This window comes from Phyllostomus hastatus, unplaced genomic scaffold (genome assembly GCF_019186645.2).
Source record: "Phyllostomus hastatus isolate PE091 unplaced genomic scaffold, TTU_PhHast_1.1 phas_scaffold_28, whole genome shotgun sequence".
Lineage (NCBI taxonomy): Eukaryota > Metazoa > Chordata > Mammalia > Chiroptera > Phyllostomidae > Phyllostomus > Phyllostomus hastatus.
Window position 1 is genome coordinate 9,068,801 of NW_025334022.1, and position 18,926 is coordinate 9,087,726.

The 18,926-nt window shown below is 35.8% G+C and overlaps 1 protein-coding gene across 7 annotated transcripts in view; it reads left to right on the plus strand.

Moving 5' to 3' along the window:
* The window catches only part of MORC4 (MORC family CW-type zinc finger 4), a 71,440-nt gene that overhangs the window by 13,802 nt on the left and 38,712 nt on the right, over positions 1-18,926 (plus strand). For 6 of the 7 annotated variants that reach the window (XM_045817657.1, XM_045817659.1, XM_045817658.1 and 3 more), the window contains 6 exons: positions 1,367-1,584; positions 2,302-2,449; positions 5,033-5,165; positions 5,514-5,642; positions 7,452-7,571; positions 8,998-9,098. In XM_045817657.1, the coding sequence (XP_045673613.1) occupies positions 1,367-1,584; positions 2,302-2,449; positions 5,033-5,165; positions 5,514-5,642; positions 7,452-7,571; positions 8,998-9,098 (849 nt within the window). The remainder of the gene's footprint in view (positions 1-1,366; positions 1,585-2,301; positions 2,450-5,032; positions 5,166-5,513; positions 5,643-7,451; positions 7,572-8,997; positions 9,099-18,926) is intronic. The other variant, XM_045817663.1, reaches the window with a different exon arrangement.

The following is an 18,926-nucleotide window of genomic DNA, read 5'->3' on the forward strand; positions in this document are numbered from 1 at the left end:
CTTTGGGGATTTTCAAAGGTACTACTGCCCTAGAAATTACTTTTGTCTATGGTTAGATTTACTTGTAGGATGCACAAAGCTCTTGTAACTTGTCTACTCTAGAAGGACTTAACAGTATTATTTTATAATAGAAATAGAAAATTGAAAGGTAGTATTCCTTTTTAGGAAATAAACACAAGCCACAGCCTTCCAGAAGTGGAAACCAGGCAACTGAATCCTGCTCAGATGTGTAAGAGCCAAGGCTACACTGTTCAGACATGTCATGCAGAGTGTCTATTTCATTGATGTTGGAGAAGCATATAATCTGTAATATATGAAAACCTTCCTTAGACTGTAAACCACAAGGGCAAGAATCATATCTTTTTTATCAACAGTTTTGTCTCCAGTATTTAGCACAATGCGTGGCACATAGTAGGTACTTAGTAAATATTTATTGAATGAATGGTATATAACATTGTAAACTTAGTCAATCTGGAGAGAAACAATCCTTAAAATTAATTTTATTTGTGGTGAGGGAAGATATATGAGGAAGATAATATCATTTTCTCAATTTAATATCTTTAATTTTTTTGGTTCTATTATTTTGTTGCATGTCTAAATGGAGTATATATTAAAGGGAAAGGATCTGGCTCCCAGATTAAGCTGACCATAAGGGACTACAAAGATTGTTGGGGTGACTTAGTGAAATGCCCTTAACAGAATAAAAGAGACTTTATACTGCAGCTGTTTGCTGATATTCAGAGGCAGAACTACCTATTTTTATCCCTTGGCCACATTCCAATGAACTGTTCCAGCAGATGGAGCAGAGGGTAAGAATTGGAAGGTTATCTTTCGAGTGGAGAGTGAAATTGCTAAGATATATAACCTCTGACTCAGATTTCTAGAAGGTGATGCAGCCAGGTTTGGAGATGCCTAGTCTGGTGCCTCTGACCGGTGCAGCTATGTGGTACTTTTGTTACCCTCTATACAATGTACTTAGATAACCGCCCTTTTCAACCTACCCTAACCTTACTATTAGCAATCAGAGCCATTTTATCCAAGAAAAAAGGTAGCTACCCATGGTCTCCAACTGTTTGTGTTAGTGAAAAGAAGCTACCTTTACATTTATAAAATTCAAGCCTATTATATTGGAAGTGTTTATCTACACACAAACCACACAGGAAAATCAGTCCCATTACCCCATAGTAATTTCCTGTGTTTTTAACTTAATAGTTTTGGCCAGAAATATCAAAAGAGAAAAAAGGAGGGACTTTTTACAAGTGTTAATTCATTTGTAGCTAAACATTCTGCCTGCCACCTATCTTAGGATGCTTTATACCTTTCTGGTTTTGTTTTTTCTGATTTCCTTTTCCTTGTGTAATTACAGCTTTGGATTTACAGATAAAGTAATAAAAAAGAGCCAGTGTCCCATCGGGGTCTTTGGTAATGGTTTCAAGTCAGGCTCCATGCGACTAGGAAAGGATGCTCTTGTCTTCACCAAGAACGGGGGTACCCTCACTGTTGGACTCCTGTCACAGACTTACCTGGAATATGTCCAGGCCCAGGCAGTTATTGTACCAATTGTTCCATTCAACCAGCAGAACAATATCCTTTCTGGAAATGGAGAACGTTAGTTAAAATTAGTCTAATTTGATGTTTTGATAGAAACCTTTTCAGGTCAAATCCAGCTATCAATTCAACTGTCTGAAATTTAACTTGAATTTCCCCTACTAAACAATTTTTAAAAATATAAGTGGACTATTGACAGAAACTTACAAAAGTTTTTGTTGTATAGAAAATGTCATTTTTATATTACCGATCTGTATCTCTGCCCCATCACCACTCCTTTGGTAAAGTACCTCCTCTTTTATTTTTCCCCAAAGGGTAGCTACATTTATATCACACACCTAGGAACATACTATTCATCAGTTTATCTGATTGCAGAATCATTCATTTTCCCATTCCTGGACAAGTTATTATTTCTGTTAGATAACAGGTCATTTTGACCCACAGAGTATAGCAATAAAATTTGAACTCATTGCTTCCAAAGAGTCTAAAAGTTCAGTCTTTGATCTATTTTTAAAATAGAACTGTCTTTTTTTTACGTTGTATCTTTGAAGCTATATTCTGCAGGGGTAACTGATTTTTGTGTTTGTTTCTATAGCCTTTTTTCATCTTGCCTTTTCCTTCTGTAGCAGCAATGCCCATGTTTTATATCTCTATGTCTATTTTTATCTAAACATGTAACTCAAAAGGCAGATCATTTTAACTAATAGCATTCTCTAAAAGCATTATTTTTTCTTTGACTATATTTGGTTTTACAAAAAATGATTATTACCGAGGATTCCTTGCCCAGCCTAGAAGCCATCTTGAACTATTCAATTTTCAACAGTGAAAATGACCTCCTGTCTCAGTTTGATGCCATCCCAGGCAAAAAAGGCACTCGTGTTATTATTTGGAATATACGCAGGTAAAGTACTTCAAGGGTGATAGATTCTGTTAAGTAAAGGTAGTATGATAAAGTATAAAGTATACTTTAATAAACCTCTAGAGATGCAGAGTAGTTAAATTTTGTTAGATATTTATATCTCATTGCATACTTTTTAACTTTCTTACAGCCACAGCTCAGTTTGAGATAGTGGTTCTTTTTTAAAAAAGTTTTTTTAATCCTCTCACCCAAGGATATTTTTATTGATTTTAGAAAGAGAGGAAGGGAGAAAGAAAGAGAGAGAACCATCGATGTGAGAGAGAAACATCGATCGGTTGTTTCCCATACGCGCCCCGACTGGGGATCGAACCCGCAACCTAGGTATGTGCTCTGACTGGGGATCGAACCCACAACCTTTTGGTGTATGGGATGACACTCCAACCAATTGAGCCATCCAGCCAGGGCGAGATAGTGGTTCTTACCAGCAAAATGTGGAGTTTGATAAGGTGGAAACATGAATATCCTGAGGCTATTGCCATAAATAATCAAGACATTTCAATGTTATTCTAAAATCTTTAGAGTCCATTATAAATATCTATTTTATATTCATGGACACTGTTTTGAGATAGGTAAATGATAGTTATTTAACTTATTTGACAATGAAAACAAAGTATGAAAAAGAGACTTAGGGTAACAAAGCAAGGCATGATCTTTAAAACTAAGGACCTCTGTGTTAGTGCTTTAGAGTAGCTGAGTTAGAAGTAGAAAAACCTTTGAAGTAGATAAATATGAACTGTAATGAGGCCAGCTTCAGGTCATGTGTTGAACACTAACAAAACAATCTAGAAATACTCTAGAATACATGATTTGTTTAATCTAGTTATGTCAAATGGAATATATTTAAGTGTCCACTAAAACCTAAAATCCTTTCATATAAAACAGAGGTGTTGTTTTTTATGTTTAGCAGAACAAAATGTGAGGTATATTTATTCTTTTTCTCTTTAAGTTAAGAATTTCACCTCAGTTCTTAACTGGGCTAAACTTATATAAAAGCCATGCTGGTTTGTATAGAAAATACTTTCAACTGAAAAGGACAAAAATGTAAGGAGGTTTTTTCACACATTGATAACTTAGATCTTCCTTTGTCCTGTTGGGAAAACCTCAAATAATATTATTTATCTTATAAAGGATCATTTTCCTGAGGTATTTTCAGTGATTTAAACACATTAAGTAGGCTTTTTTCTTTGTACATTGTTTCTGAATTATATAGTAGTAAGTGTTAATGTAAATAAAGGATTCCATGTTCACGTAACTTCAGGAAAAGCTGGCTTGAACAAAGTTTGCCATGTTGCTTTATTGCAGCACTTCTCAGAGGCTTTAATATGCTAATGTCATTCCAATATGCATGAAAATATGCAAGAGAACAATATAATATGCAATATTACCCAATTTCAAAAAAATTTTCTTCAGTGTCTTTTTCCTTGGATAGTAAATGGTGAGGGGCAAAGATAGAAAACCTCCTCAGTGTATGTGTTCGAGTGGGGTTGGGTAGCAAGAATCAGGATTTTCCCAGAAAATCCAGAATATTCTATTATAATGACATGGACTTTATAAATGCTACATACCATAATGGCTCTCGTTCAGCCTTGAAGAAGGAGCTACATTTCCATCACAGCAGCTCTGATCTTGCAAAGCCTGAAGTATAAGAAAGGTATCACTAGATCTTTGAGGTGGCTCTGGGGGCCTGGGATTATTTTTCAATTGTATTCACTCGTGCAACCAAGTTACCTTTCCTCCCTCTGTCCCTCCATCCCTCCCTCTCTTTCCTTGATTGCTTCCTCCCTTCCTCCCTTCCTTACTATTTAAGAGTATTTTGGGGGACTACTCTTCCACAGAACAAATTTTGGAAACTATTGTTCTGATGCATGTTTTCTCCATAACCCATCAGGAAACAAAGATGGGTCTTGGCTTTTTTCCCTGGCTGTTGTTAGTGGTATAACCCAGGATCTGGGAATGAACCACAGCTAAGTGACCCAAAAAGATTATGAGGAGAAAATTCCTTATGAAAAGAATATGATTACTATAATATTTAAATGATAATTCCATAAATAACCCTCTATAAAACTAGGAAATATATGCTATTTCTATAATAACCTTTTTTTCCTTCTAAGAAATAAGATCTGGGGAAATCTCAGTATCTCATTAGTCCTTCCATAATTGCTGAAATTAGAAGAAGTAGGTTTTGATTCATCTATTTATTCAGTTAGGGGAAATGACCTGCCCAACAATACCCAGAAAGTTGGGATCTATTATAAGGTTCTACTTCAAGGATAGCTGACAACCATTTGATTTATCAGATCACTTATACATACACCATCCATTTTTTTTTTCCTTTTGTACTTGGCATTACCACCTCTGTGAAACAGCAGATTTTTTTAGGCTTGAAATACCCTTAATATTGTGTTGTCTTCAAACTGAGTAATTTGTAGTTTAGTACTGGTAGTCAGGGAAAGAAATAGATATGCGAGTTTTGGCTCATATTGTTTCTTTTCTCTTGGGTTCCTAGTGCATTTTTGTCCTTTGGAACCAGTTTTTGTTAGATTGGTACTTGTCTCTTTTACCCAGAAATAAAGATGGAAAGTCTGAGTTGGACTTTGATACAGATCAATATGACATCCTGGTATCAGACTTTGGCACAGAAGAAAAAGAGACTGGTGGTGTTACCTCTGAACTGCCAGAAACAGAGTATTCCTTACGGGTGAGTAGAAATGGTTTTTCTTCGACAATGAGAGGTAAGAATTCCTGTAAATTCTACATGTAAAGAATTCCTGTAAAAATACATGAAAATCTATATAATAATATCTCATTTTAGTTATATAAAAATGACCACCTTTCAGCCCTGTATTAGGATTCTTTTTCACTGTCTGCCAAAACAGTTTAGTGAATAGATTTAGTATCATTTTGTATGGTAGTTGACAGTATAACATGGTATGGAAACTGAGCCAAATCTTTGTCTAGAATAAACCTCAGATGCCAGCAATGTTTTAAGGGGATGTCAGTAGAATTGACAATATTGTATAATAACTTTCCCTTCACTGTTCCATAGGCATTTTGTGGTATTCTGTATATGAAGCCACGAATGAAAATTTTTCTGCGTCAAAAGAAGGTGACTACCCAGATGATTGCCAAGAGCCTGGCCAATGTAGCATATGATATATATAAACCTACTTTTACAGTATCCTTACAAACTACATGAAGTTTACCTCTTCATTTCAGGATTATATTTCAACATTGGCACAGAAGAACAAAAACCTTTCCTTTGCATTTCTTAAATGCTGATCTATGTATTATTATTTATTTATTTATTTTTAGAAACCATCTGGAAATGATTAAAATAATATGGTCCTGAGACTTTGGAGATTCTGGTTCAGTAGATTCTGAAATCTCTTTTTTTTTAAAATAAGAAATATAATTTATTTTTAAATTCTCAGTTGATTCTAATGGGTAGCCAGGTTTGAGACTCTGCTTTAAGGTCCACACCATTTGGTTTGTATTGGAATTTTGTTATATATTACATTGATTGAAATAAGCAAAATATTGTCTAGAAATTGATAATCTTTTGGACATAGCATGATTTTCCTCATGACAAGTCCACACTTACGTTGATAGAAGTTAGGATAGTGGAAATTAAATCTTCAACAGGTTTGATGTGGATTTCCTGGTACTTCTCATAGTGGCAGCCACTCAGAGAAGTAAGTACTCACTTTCACTTCTATCCACCATTGCACTAGGAATAGATTTCAGGTACTTGAGAAAATCTTGAGATTATGGAAATTAAGTCTATATTTGTTCAAGGTTTTAGGGCCAAAAAAAGCCTTTGAGCAGCTGAGAACTCATAATCAATTATGAAGAATTGCTGTTATGATTTATTTTCTAGTAAATAAGCACAGCTCTTGGACTAAGAAACACTATTTATCAAAGGTGTTATTTTTCTTGCTTTGTCTTTCTTTCCCTGACCAAAAATTAGAAATTGTTTCCTTTTGTAAAAAGCTATGTAGTTGTTACTGTAAACAGATTGATTTTCTCCTTTTGGGAACAATACATTATCTATTAGGAAAGGTTTTTTTAAGCCTTAAATAAGCCCAGCTTAACAAAGCCAAAGATAGTACTGTTAGCATCTGTAGGTAAATTAGTTATATCACTGTATGTAGGTTAGGATATTGGTGGCATAGTTTTAACAGAACCAGTCTAAAAGAATTGTTTTCCACTGCATACTTTTCAAATATGCCACATTTCTGTCACCAGCTTCCATTTTTTATGGGTTTCTGGGTTTCTATCAGCGTGACTCCTATACATGCATTCTATTTGCACCTTAACTCTTTTTAGCCATCCTTCTAATTAAACTAGTTACCTTCTCTAATAGAGTTTGGGCTAAACAAATTCACTATAGAGATGTGTAAAATGAAACTCCTAATAACATTTCCTCCAAGGTCACTGAGGGACAAGATCACGGATGCTGACTTATTTATTCCCCAGCTATCAAAGGCTTCTTCTCTCTTCTTATCCTCTCTAATTTGAGGAACCTCCTACCCCAGTGTACTCTTTTCCCATAATTAACAATGTTAAAAGTATACCATAGAAATAAAGTATTTAACAATCTTTATCTTAAAAATGTTAATTTTTTTTTTGGCGGTGGCTGGTGTGGCTCAGTGGACTGAGCACTGGCCTGTGAACCAAAGGGTCACCAGTTCGATTCCCAGTCAGAGCACATGCCTGGGCTGCAGCTGGGTCCTTGGTAGGGAGTGCGCGAGGGGCCACCACACATTGATGTTTCTGTCCCTCTCTCTCTCCTTTCCCTTATTTCTAAAAATAAATAAAATCTTTTTAAAAAAGAATATTTGTAAAGCTATTACTATAGGCTTTTCAAATGCCCCCTAGAAAGGTTGTTCCAATTTATATAGGATGTTCTTTGGTATAATAGAATGCAAATTATTTTTTCTGAGAAAGCTGTGGGCATTTGTTTCCTTAATGATTTTCTTCTCAGAATAAGCAGGTGAAAATAACTTTTGGCTTCTCTTGCAAGAATAATAACCAATTTGGAGTAATGATGTATCACAACAATCGACTCATAAAGTCCTTTGAAAAGGTGGGATGCCAGGTGAAGGTGAGTGATTAATGTGTGGGGTTTTTTTTTGTTTTTTTTTTTTGGTCACAGAAGGCTGAAAACAGTAGGAAGAGAATTTAAAATTTGCAAAGGGGATTAAGTCATTAATGACTTTTTATCTTATCTTATGTTGGTAGTTAAATCTTACCCTAGAAGTTTATGTTACCAGTGAACCATCTTGTGTTGAAAAACTCTACTTGTCATTCTCCATAGATATCAGTCAACATGGAGACTTTACTGCATGCATTTTCTAGGTAGCTGTTAATAAGAGAATCAAAACACCAGCAACTCTGTCATGTGTAAGTTTATTAGTGTTGGTGGTAGCTTTTTATATTTTCTTGGGGAGACAATAAAGCATAGTGAAAGATGCATAAAATTTAGTGGTTGATGGTCAGGATTTGATTCTTGGCTTCTGTACTTAAAAGCTGTGCAACCTAGGCTAAATCACTTAATTTCTCTGAGGTTCAATTTCTTACCTGTAAAGTGGGAGCAGCAGTAATAATTTTACATGCTCTTCCTACCTTAGAGCTTACACAGTTGAGAGATTTAAATTGGATAAATTATGTGAAAATACCTTATAAACTGAACCATACAAATATTACCATCATCTTTAATGTTTTAATGACAATTTAAAGTGGTAACATCCACAAGTATTCCATTGATTGCTATTTTACAGATAAGATTGCTGAAGCACAAAAATGATAAAGTCCTTTATATTACACAGTAGGACAAACTTATATTAGACCCAGGATATCTAGTTTTCAGCCTATGTTGATTTTCCTTGTTATATTATCTCCACACAACTCATGTTTGTGTGCTAGTCTAATTATACCTTAACTTGGTTTCTTTCATTAAAGAATTAACACAAAAGATTTTTCAATGCAAAAATATCTTATGTCAACTTGTAATTAATAACCCTTCACGTCTGACTCACCTTAGTAGATTGGTGGCCTACATATATAAACAATGTTTATCTTATTAGAGTATGATGATTATGTAGCATCCTTAAAATATTTTGAGGTGAAGTTTGGTTTCAGTACTCTAAAACAGTAGTATATAACTTGGATGTTTTTTTAGCGGTGTCACTTTTTGTTCAAATGAAATCTTATGGCAATCCAAGAATATAAAACAGTTGAAAATGGAGGTAGTGTGAAAGAAGTAGAGATGGCTATTAATCCTTGGAAAATCCTAGCATATCTTTATATCATAGTTTGAAAATCTTGCCCTAGAATTTGCCAGAGGTTCCAGTTCAACGTAATATTTGCAGTCTATTGAAGTATATTCTGAGTGTTTCTCTAGACCTTACTGGTCTTACCTTGCCTATGAATGTTATGCAACCTTTCTGTTATTGTTTGGAATCAAAAGGAAATATCTCTAGGTAGTAAACAGGAACTTGAGTGTTTAAATTAATATTTTTTTTTCTAAGCCAACTCATGGAGAAGGTGTGGGAGTAATTGGAGTCATTGAGTGCAATTTCTTAAAACCTGCGTACAACAAACAAGACTTTGAGTACACCAAGGAGTACCGGTGAGTCATTCCCAACCTGAGGTATTTCTGATAGTTTGTTCAGATATGATTCTGTTCTATGAAACCTCTGAAAGCATCTCTAAACTTCAGATAGATAAATTAACTGGGAATTCCTTCAAATCTATTTTCCAGGATGAGAGAAAAAATGATTTGATTTTTATATAAAACCTTAATGATACATGATATATGGAGCTCAATTGAGATAAACCTTACCTTTAAAAATTACGTAAAGAGCATAGGATTCATTTAGTAAAATACTCTGGTGAAACAAAGAGCCTTGAAATTATCTTTTTTAAAAAATACATCATATATATTGTATTGTGTGTTCACCATCCAAAGTTAAGTCAATAAGGTTTTTCTTTTTTTGCTTAATGCCTTCACCTTTTCCACCCAGCCCCAATGCCCCTCCCCTCAGACAGCTGTCAGTCTGTTCTCTCTCTATGAGTCTATTTTGTTTTAGTTTATTTTGTTCATTAGATTTTTATGTTTTTTAAATTGTATTATTTATGGTATTACAGTTGTCCCAGTTTTCTGCCCTTTGCCCCCTTATCCTTTTCCCTCTCCCCCTACTCCCTCAGGTAATCCCAACACCATTGTCTATGTCCATGGATCATGTATATATGTTCTTTGGCTACTCTATTTTCTATGCTGTACTTTACATCTGCGTTACTATTCTGTAACTGCCAATCTGTCCTTCTTAATCACTTCACCTTTTTTATCCATCCTGCTGACTTCCTCCCATCTGGCAACCATCAAAACGTTCTCTGTATCTATGACTCTGTTTCTGTTCTGCTTATTCTACTGAAAAGAGATGAGTGGATCTGAAGTTATTGAATATATTCAGGGGAAAAGCAGCAGTTTGAAGTTTGTTCTAAAACATTGTCTTGAAGCCAGTGAGTAGACTGAGAGGAAATTATTCGAGCAGCAGGAAAGACACGTGTGTTTTCTTGGAAGCATCTATATTTAATAGGTAACACAAATAGGTAAGAATGAGAAAGTACTGGGCATTGAGGCCAAACCAGCAAGGATATTTTTAGGAGAACAAGGAAGGAGTTGTTGAAGCCAGGATATAATAGTTTGTTTTAAAACTTTGTGGAAGGAATTCATTTCTTCTTTCATCATATACTTTTAGATATCTCCTGTGTGCCATGTACTAGGGACATAATAATGAAAGAAGAATCCTTGATGTCTATGAACAAATGGATGAAGTACATGCAAATAAGAAAGTTAAATATCTATAAAATAATTGCTTTAATGGGGGAATATATACAAAATGGGAAGAAGCTTTAAATATTCCTATAGGAGTTGAAGAAGGCTTCAAAAAGCAGATTATATTTGAGCTTAAATTTTAAGGAAAAATTGGAGTTTTCTAGGTGGACAAATCGGGGAAGGGCATTCTAAGCAAAGGGAAGTATAGGCAAGGACACGAAAGAGCATGTGGTATTCTAGGAGTATGGAAAGATAAGGTATGAGGCCATGTTTGTTTTCCTTGAAGTCTCAGTAGCAGTTTTTTTTTATATGTGGTAAAAGTAATTCCCCAAATCTCCTTTTTATGTGTGTGTGCATGCCCAAAACTATTAGAAGTTAGGTAGGTCTTGTACCTTAATTTATGTGGACCCATATGAATTTTAAGATTAGTGCTTGACTAACAGACAACTATTTGGGTGGCAAACCAAATTAATTTTAGGGTAATTGGTTCTTGGTCAGTAGAGCTACTCAGTGGTTAATGGTGACTGTCATCAGTTTTAAGTAAAATGGTCTTTTATATATGAATCTGGCACATCATAGAGATCTTTGACTAGGACTTGACTCTTAAGAGTGAAAGTTTAGAAATGACATCAGTTTGACAGGTGTCTCAGAGCCAAAGTCATTTTATTTCTTTTCAGTAAAAGGATTAGTGACTTTCTGGTGATTAAGCAAGTAGTTGTGATTTTTGAAATCCAGCTGTTAAGATATCAAAAATTACTTAACATCTTCCTTTTAAATTTTTTTTAAATTCTCATCCAAGGATATATGTATTGATTTGAGAGAGAGAGAGAGAGAGAGAGAGAGAGAGAGAGAGAGAGAGAGAGAAAGAAAGAGAGAGAGAGAGAGAGAGAAACATCAATGTGAGAAACATCAATCAGTTCATTGCCTCCTGTGTGTGGCCAGACCGGGGATTGAACCCGCAACCTAGGTATGTGCCCTGATCGGGAATCAAACCCACAGCCTTTTGGTGTATGTGATGATGCCCCAACAACTGAGCAACCCAGCCAGGGCACTACACATATTTCTTATATCATCTGTGTCAAACTCGATGTACCTTTTAAATTTTAGAGGTTTTAGACCCTTGGTTTGTGATGTTTAGTTTCAGTATGAGTTTGTAGTGATTGCAGGGGATCCAGATATAGTTCATCACCGGTAGGTTTATTCAGTTAAACATATAGGATTTCTGGCTTGAGCGGCTTAATAATCTGCTACACATTTTATTAAAAACAGAAAACTGGTATACTATTCTGCATGTAGAATCTTTTGAGGATAAAAATTTACGTAATTCCTGTTCCATTTCTTGCATCAATTTCCTTTTTTACTCAATATATTTTTTATAAAATGAAAAGGTGTTCATTTAAAAATAAGGAAATTTGATTGGAGTATTAAAGAAGGTTGTCTGCTATTACAAATTCATCCTAAGAGTATGATGCGTGTGAGAACTGCAATAGTAACAGAGATAACAACCATCGTACTGCTGGAATGTCTTCAAATAAATCAGCTATAATATCAGTTTTAATAGTTGTGGATATCAGATTTCAACAGCAACTATCAGGGCTCAAATTTATAACATTATTAGAGTAAATTTCAGCTTCAGAAGTACAATCAACCCTGGCCAAGTGGATCAGTTGTTTGGAGCATCATCCTGTGCACCAAAAGGTTGCAGGTTCGCTCCCTGGTTGAGGTGTGTTCAGGAGGCAACTGATCAATGTGTGTGTGTCTCTCTCCCCACTCTCCCTCACCTCTCTCCTTTCTCTCTAAAATCAATAAACATATCTTAAGGTGAGGATATAAAAAACTTCAGTCAACACATATTGAGTACCACACTTTTGCATGGCACAGTGGCTAGGCTTTTTGGAATTTTCTAAAGGATTAGGGGAAAGTCCATCAAGGAACATGTATAAAGGACACACGGACAAAGCCATAGGGGGTAGGTTCGACAGTGGAAGGAGGGAGGGGATGGGTGGGGAGCCGGGTTGTGGTGGGGTGAAAATGGAGACAACTGTACTTGAACAACAATTAAAAAAAGAAGGAACTACTATAAAGGACACATGGACAAATCCAAGGGGGAGGGTGGGAGCAAGGGACGGAGGTGGGTTTGGCTGGGGTGGGGGGGAGTGAGAGTAGAAAATGCAGACAACTGTAATTTAACAACAATAACATAATTTAAAAAAGAGATATGGTTCCTGTCTTTGAGGAGCTTATAGTCTATATGTAATAGTGGATTATGATATACATGAAACAATTTATAGAGTAATAAAATGGCTGTTTGATCAGTCAAAACCTAAGTGGTATGGTGTAGGAAAAATGTCCTTAGAAAAGAGATAGGGAAGGTTTTGGGTAGAAAATATGACTTAATATTTGCCTTAAAGGACACAGGATTTAGAAAAGGGAAGGAAGGGAACTCCAGGATGGAATTATAGCATGAGCTAAGGTAGTGACATGAGTTCAGAATGGTAAAAATATAGGGAGTAAGGGTAAAGGGATGTAACTGGGAGTGAGGGAAATAAAGGCAAATGGATAGAGTAGGGACATATTTTAGAGCATGCATTGGTAAACTTTTCCTGTGAAGGGACAGGAGGTAAATGTTTTAGGCTTTGTAGGCCATGTGGTCTCTGTCACAACTACTCAGTTCTGCTGCGGTATGAAAGCACCCATAGGCAAAAACAAGCAGTAGGCTGGATTGGGGCCACAGGCTGTAGTTTGCTGACCCCTGTGGTAGAGCCACAGTTCCTAAACTATATGCTGAGCTGTACATAATGAACTCACAGTGGAACCATACGATATTTTAATTTCTTGAGGGAAATGCAGTGATATTTGACTTCTGTTTATAAACAATAGAAATTGTTTTCTATTGCTGTCATAACAAATTACCACAAACTTAGTGGTTTAAGACAACACTAATTTTATCTTAGACAGAGTTCTGTACATTAGAAGTTCAATACAGATCCCACTGGGCTAAAATCAAGGTGTTGGCAAGGCTGCATTCCTTTCTGGAGGTTAGGAGAGAATGTATCTCTTTGCCTTTTTCAGCTTCTTGAAGCTGCCAGCATTCCTTGACCCATAGCCCTCTTCTTCCATCTTCAAAGCCATCAATGGTAGGCTGAGTTCTCACATCACATGACTCCAGTGACCTTGCTTCTATCATCATATATGTGATTCTGACTCTCTGCCACATTCTTCCACTTTTAAGGACCCTTGTGATTATATGACAATTCTATATAATCTCTCCATTTTAAGGCCAGCTGATGAATAACCTTGATTTCATCAGCAATCTTAATTTCCTCTTTCTGTGTAACCTAATATATTCATAGGTTTCAGGGATTAAATGTCCTTGAAGGACCATTATTCTGCCTATCACATTTCACCCTCTGGCCCTTTAATATCTCACATGCAAATACACCCCATGCCAAGATTCCCCAAAGTCTCAACTATTACAACTCAAAGTCTAAACTCTCATCTTAATGTCATCTGCTCAAAATTCCAAAATTTCGTCATCTAAATCAGGTATGGGTGATTCTCTGTATCTGATGCATCATCAAGTAATATCCCTTTCCATCTATAAGCATGTCTGTTTTATTTTCATATTTTGCTCCCAAACACAATGGAGGGACAGGCATGGGATGCCAGTTATAGGTATTCTTGTTCAAATGGGGAGAAAACTGAAGGAAAAAGGAATCTCTGGTCCCAAGCAATTTAAAAATCTAGCCAAGTTAACTCCATTAAATTTCAAGACCTGGGAGGAATCTTCTGGGGCTTTTACCTCCATCCTCTCGATTTCTGGGCTGATGGCTACACCCTCAGCATCATCTTTCATTTTTCATGAAGGGTAGCATGTATTTACAGCTGATGTTTCATCAGCCTGTTTCCTGACTATAGCCTTCTTTCATTTTATACTCTCTTCATCCCTTTCAGTCAAATCTAGCAGTTTTTGTGCTAGTATGCCATTCTCCAGAACCTTGTGGGTCTCATTTGTATGTTGTGTGTGTTCACTCCATCACACAAGGGGTTTCTGATAGGTTTTTCCTAAATAATCCCATTTTTATTCCTAGCTGCACTGAGATTGCTTTGAAGATTTGAGTTACATGCTTAATCTTTTAAAAAAGAGCTTTTTGTGTGACTGAATACTCTGGCCCTTGGATCTTTCTGAGGTATTAGCAAAAGGCTATCCAGTCACAGCCTCATCTTTTTCTCTAGAGCATGCTTTCCTGATAGTGAATCTCAAAATGTTAGCATCTTTTACAGTCTAGATAGGCTGAAAGTCTCCACAGTCATTAAGTCCTGGTTCCTTTTTGTTGAGTACCATATTTTGCTGTGTATAATGCACTCCCCTGTATAATGCATACCCACAGTTTTGGCCCAAACTTTCAGGAAAAAAAAGTTTCATTATAATTTTTTATTCAATTATTTAATTACTTATATTTAGAAATGAAACCAATTATTGTATTCCACAGTATTATTTTGCATACAGATATTGTTATTGCTTTCTAGAGTTGTACTTTTAATGCATAAGCATAAATATAAGGATTAAAAGCATTTATATAGATACGGAATTAGTACTGCCCATGTATAAATGCACATCCTTATTTTTCCCTAAAAAATTTGGGCAAAAAATGTGCTCATTATATATGGCAAAATATGGTAGTTATTCCCTAAGTTTCTTTCTTTCATCTCCCACTTCACGTAAGCAGCAAGAAGACACCAGGCCACACTTTCAACACTTGCTTGGAAATCTTAGCCAAATGTTTCATCACTTATAAGTTCTGCTTTCTGTATAACTCTAGGACACAACTCTGCTAAGCTTTCTGCCACTATATAACAAGGATCACCTTTCCTCAAGATTTCCAATAACACGTTCTTCATTTCCTTCTGAGCCTTGACAAGCAACACCTTTAACATCCGTAATTGTACTAATAGTCCGTTCACAATAATTTTGGTATTATCTAAGGGAATTTGTGTTTTTTTTCTACCATGATCCTCACTTCCTTCATAGCCCTCAAATTCTTCCACCCTCTGCCCACTGCCCATTTCTAAAGTAACTCCCATATTTTTAGGTATTTGATATAGCAGTACCCCAATTTCCAAGTATGAAAATCGGCTGCATTTCTTTTGATTACACCATAAGTTTGTGAATCTGGGCTTTCAGCAATTGCTGTGAGACAAAGCAAGTACCATATTTTTCGGACCATAAGGTGCACCTAGGTTTTAGAGGAGGAAAATAGGAAAAAAAATTGAAGCAAAAAATGTGGAAAAATATTTAATAACAAAAAAACATAATATTTCACCGATGTAAATGTAAACAGAACTCAGCAGCAGCATTAACAACCATTATTCCTCCCAAATTTGGGGAGAAGAAAGGTGCATCTTATAGTCCGAAAAATATGGTAATACGTGAACATACATGACTAAGAAATGAGGAAAGCTGTGTCCAGTTTGATTCCAAGGTTTGAGAAGTACAGTACCAACAGGCATGCACATCCCATTAATAGATAATTGTGGTTAAAAATAAAATAGAAATCTTTTTTTAACTTAAATGTATTTTTTTCAAATGGATTCTAAATTTTAATTGATAAATACTAAATTGTTTATACCTGATTATGTAATAAATTGAACTAGTACATATTTATTTTCACTTGAGAGTGCCATGAAAAACTTGAGATACTAGGGGTGCCATGAACCTAGAAGGTTTGAGTATTTCTGTTTTAGAGGGATAGAAGGTAGAGTGGTTGATGCCTTAGGTGATAAGAAGTCACTTGTGTTCTTAAATAGGGGAGTGGACTGAAATGCTGTCTTAAGAATCTAATACAGTTGACACTTGAACTATGAGGGGGTTAGAGGTCCTGACTACCCATGGAGTTGAGAACCTGCATGCAACTTAAGTTGGCCCTCCAGGTATACAAATTTCCAGCTACGGATCAAAATTACAGTTGGCCCTTGAACAATGCAGGTTTGAACTTTGCAGTTTCACTTATATATGGATTTTGAACAATGTAGATTTGAAGTGGTCCTCCACAGTTGAAGCCCACATTGTTCAAGGGTCAAGTGTATATTATACTTATGTACAGCTTTATGGTTTATACAGTGCTTTACACAGATTACATCAGTTGATAAATCTGGCAACAGGGTGTAAGATGCATTGAAGGTTACTAGAATAATCTAGGTGTGAGGTGAAGATCTGAAATAAAAGTAGCTGCATAAAATGAAATATATGGCAAATTCTATAAAAACGACGATAAACTTTTGGAAATTTATTGATAATAGGATATGGGAAATGGCAAAATATTTTCATAACCCCAAATAAATCCCTTGTTCATTAGCAGTCACTCCACATTTCTCCTTCTCTTAAACCTCCAGCGGCCACGCATCTACTTCCTTTTTTTCAATTTTCTTGGTTGTAGCAAAATACACATAACATGACCATCCTAACCATTCCTTTTTTTTTTTTTTACAGATTTTATTTACTTATTTTTAGAGAGAAAGGAAGGGAGGGAGAAAGAAGGAGAGAAACACTGATGTGAGGGAGAAACATTGATTGGTTGCCTCTCATACACACCCTGACCGGAGACCAAAATCACAACCCAGGCATGTACCCTGACTAGAAATTGAACTGGTGACCCTTCACTTTGCAGGACAACACCCAACAAACTGAGCCACACCGTCAGGGCTTAATTATTCATAAGTGCACAGTTCAGTGGTATTATGTACATTGATATTGTTAAGCAACCATCACCACCATCCATCTCCAGAACTCTTTTCATCTTGTAAAGTGAAACTCTATACCCATTAAACAATAATTCCCCATGTTCCCCCACCAGCTCCTGGCAACCACCACTCCTCTTTCTGTTTCTGTGATTTTGAGTGTTCTAAATACCTCACGTAAGTTAAATCATAAAATATTTGCCTTGTTGTGACTGGCTTTTTTCACTGAGCATAATGTCTTCAGGCTTCATCCATGTTGAAGTATGTATCAGAATTTCCATCCCTTTTTAAGACTGAATAATATTTCATTGTATATATATATACACTACATTTTGCTTTTCCATTCAGCCATCAATGGACATTTGGGTTGCTTCCATGTTTTAGTTATCATGATATACTGTCTATAGGAGTTCCCCATTAACCATGGGGTATACATTCCAAAACCCCCAATGGATGCCTGAAACCATGAATAGTACAAACCCTTATAAATACTGTTTTTTCCTATACATACATACCTATGATAAAGTTTAATTTATAAATTAGGCACAGAAAGAGATTAACAATAACAATAAAATAGAACAATTATCACAGTATACTATAATAAAAGTTACATGGATGTGGTCTCTTTCAAAATATCTTATTGTACTATACATACAGTATAGATATGCTGGACAAAGGGAAGATTCATGTCCTTGGTAGGATGGAGCTGGACAGTGCATGATTTCATCCCACTACTCAGAACAGTACACAATTTAAAACTTACAAATTGTTTATTTCTGGAATTTTTCATTTAATATTTTGGACCACATTTTCACTGTGGCTAACTAAAACCATGGAAAGCAAAACCACAAATAAGTGGAGGTACTACTTCCTTTTGTCTAATTGTATTAGTATAGCCATCCTTGCTGTCTTTGGGTTACTATTTACATGGAATATTCTTTTTCATCCTTTCATTTTCTACCTATTTATGTCTTTGCATCTAAAATTAGTCTGTTATAGCCCTGGCTGCTATGGCTCAGTTGGTTGGGCATCATCCCACAAACTGAAAAGTTGGGGGTTTGATTCCAGGTCAGGGCACATGCCTGGGTTGCAGGTTCACTCCCCAGTTGGGATGCATGCACAAGGCAACCAGTTGATGTTTCTCTTTCACATCAATGTTTCTCTCCTCTTTCTCCCGTCTTTCCCCTTTCTCTGGAATCAGTAAAAGAAAAAAGTAAAAGTAATAAAGTTAGTCTCCTGTAGATAGCAGATATTTGGATCATGTTTTTTTATTCATTCCACCAATCTCTGTGTTTTGTTTGGAGAGTTTAATCTATTTACATGTAAATTAATTAATTACTGATAATGAGGCACTTCTGTTACTTTACTTTTTGTTTTCTATATGCTTTATAGATGTGATGTGATCCTTGTTTCCTACATTACTGTCTTCTGTGTTGTTGATTTTTTATGATCAAACATTTAAATCTTCTCATTTCCTTTTGTGCATATTTTACAGCTCTTTTCTTTGTGGTTACCATGGGGGTGACACAAGCCTGTGATCAGAAACAGCACACAACTATCAGAGCACAGACCCCTGATATTTGAAGGACAGAGTTCTTTTTGCCCCACCCTGGCCCCTGTAAGCTGCTCTTAGGACAGCTGCCTGTCACGGGGCTAAGGGATGGTAGCTACTAGTGTGCTAAGAGCTAAAATTTGCCAATTTACCATCCAAGCCTTCCCTTGGAAATTTCAGTCCTTCAATAGACTCCACAGTTCCAAACAGTTACATCAGATAGATTCAGACAGTGCAGTTGTCTAGGTGGAGAGTAAAATTCTTGGTCTTTTGACTTCACCATCTTCCCAGAATCTTGTCTGATTTATTTTTTAAGTAGATTTAAAGTA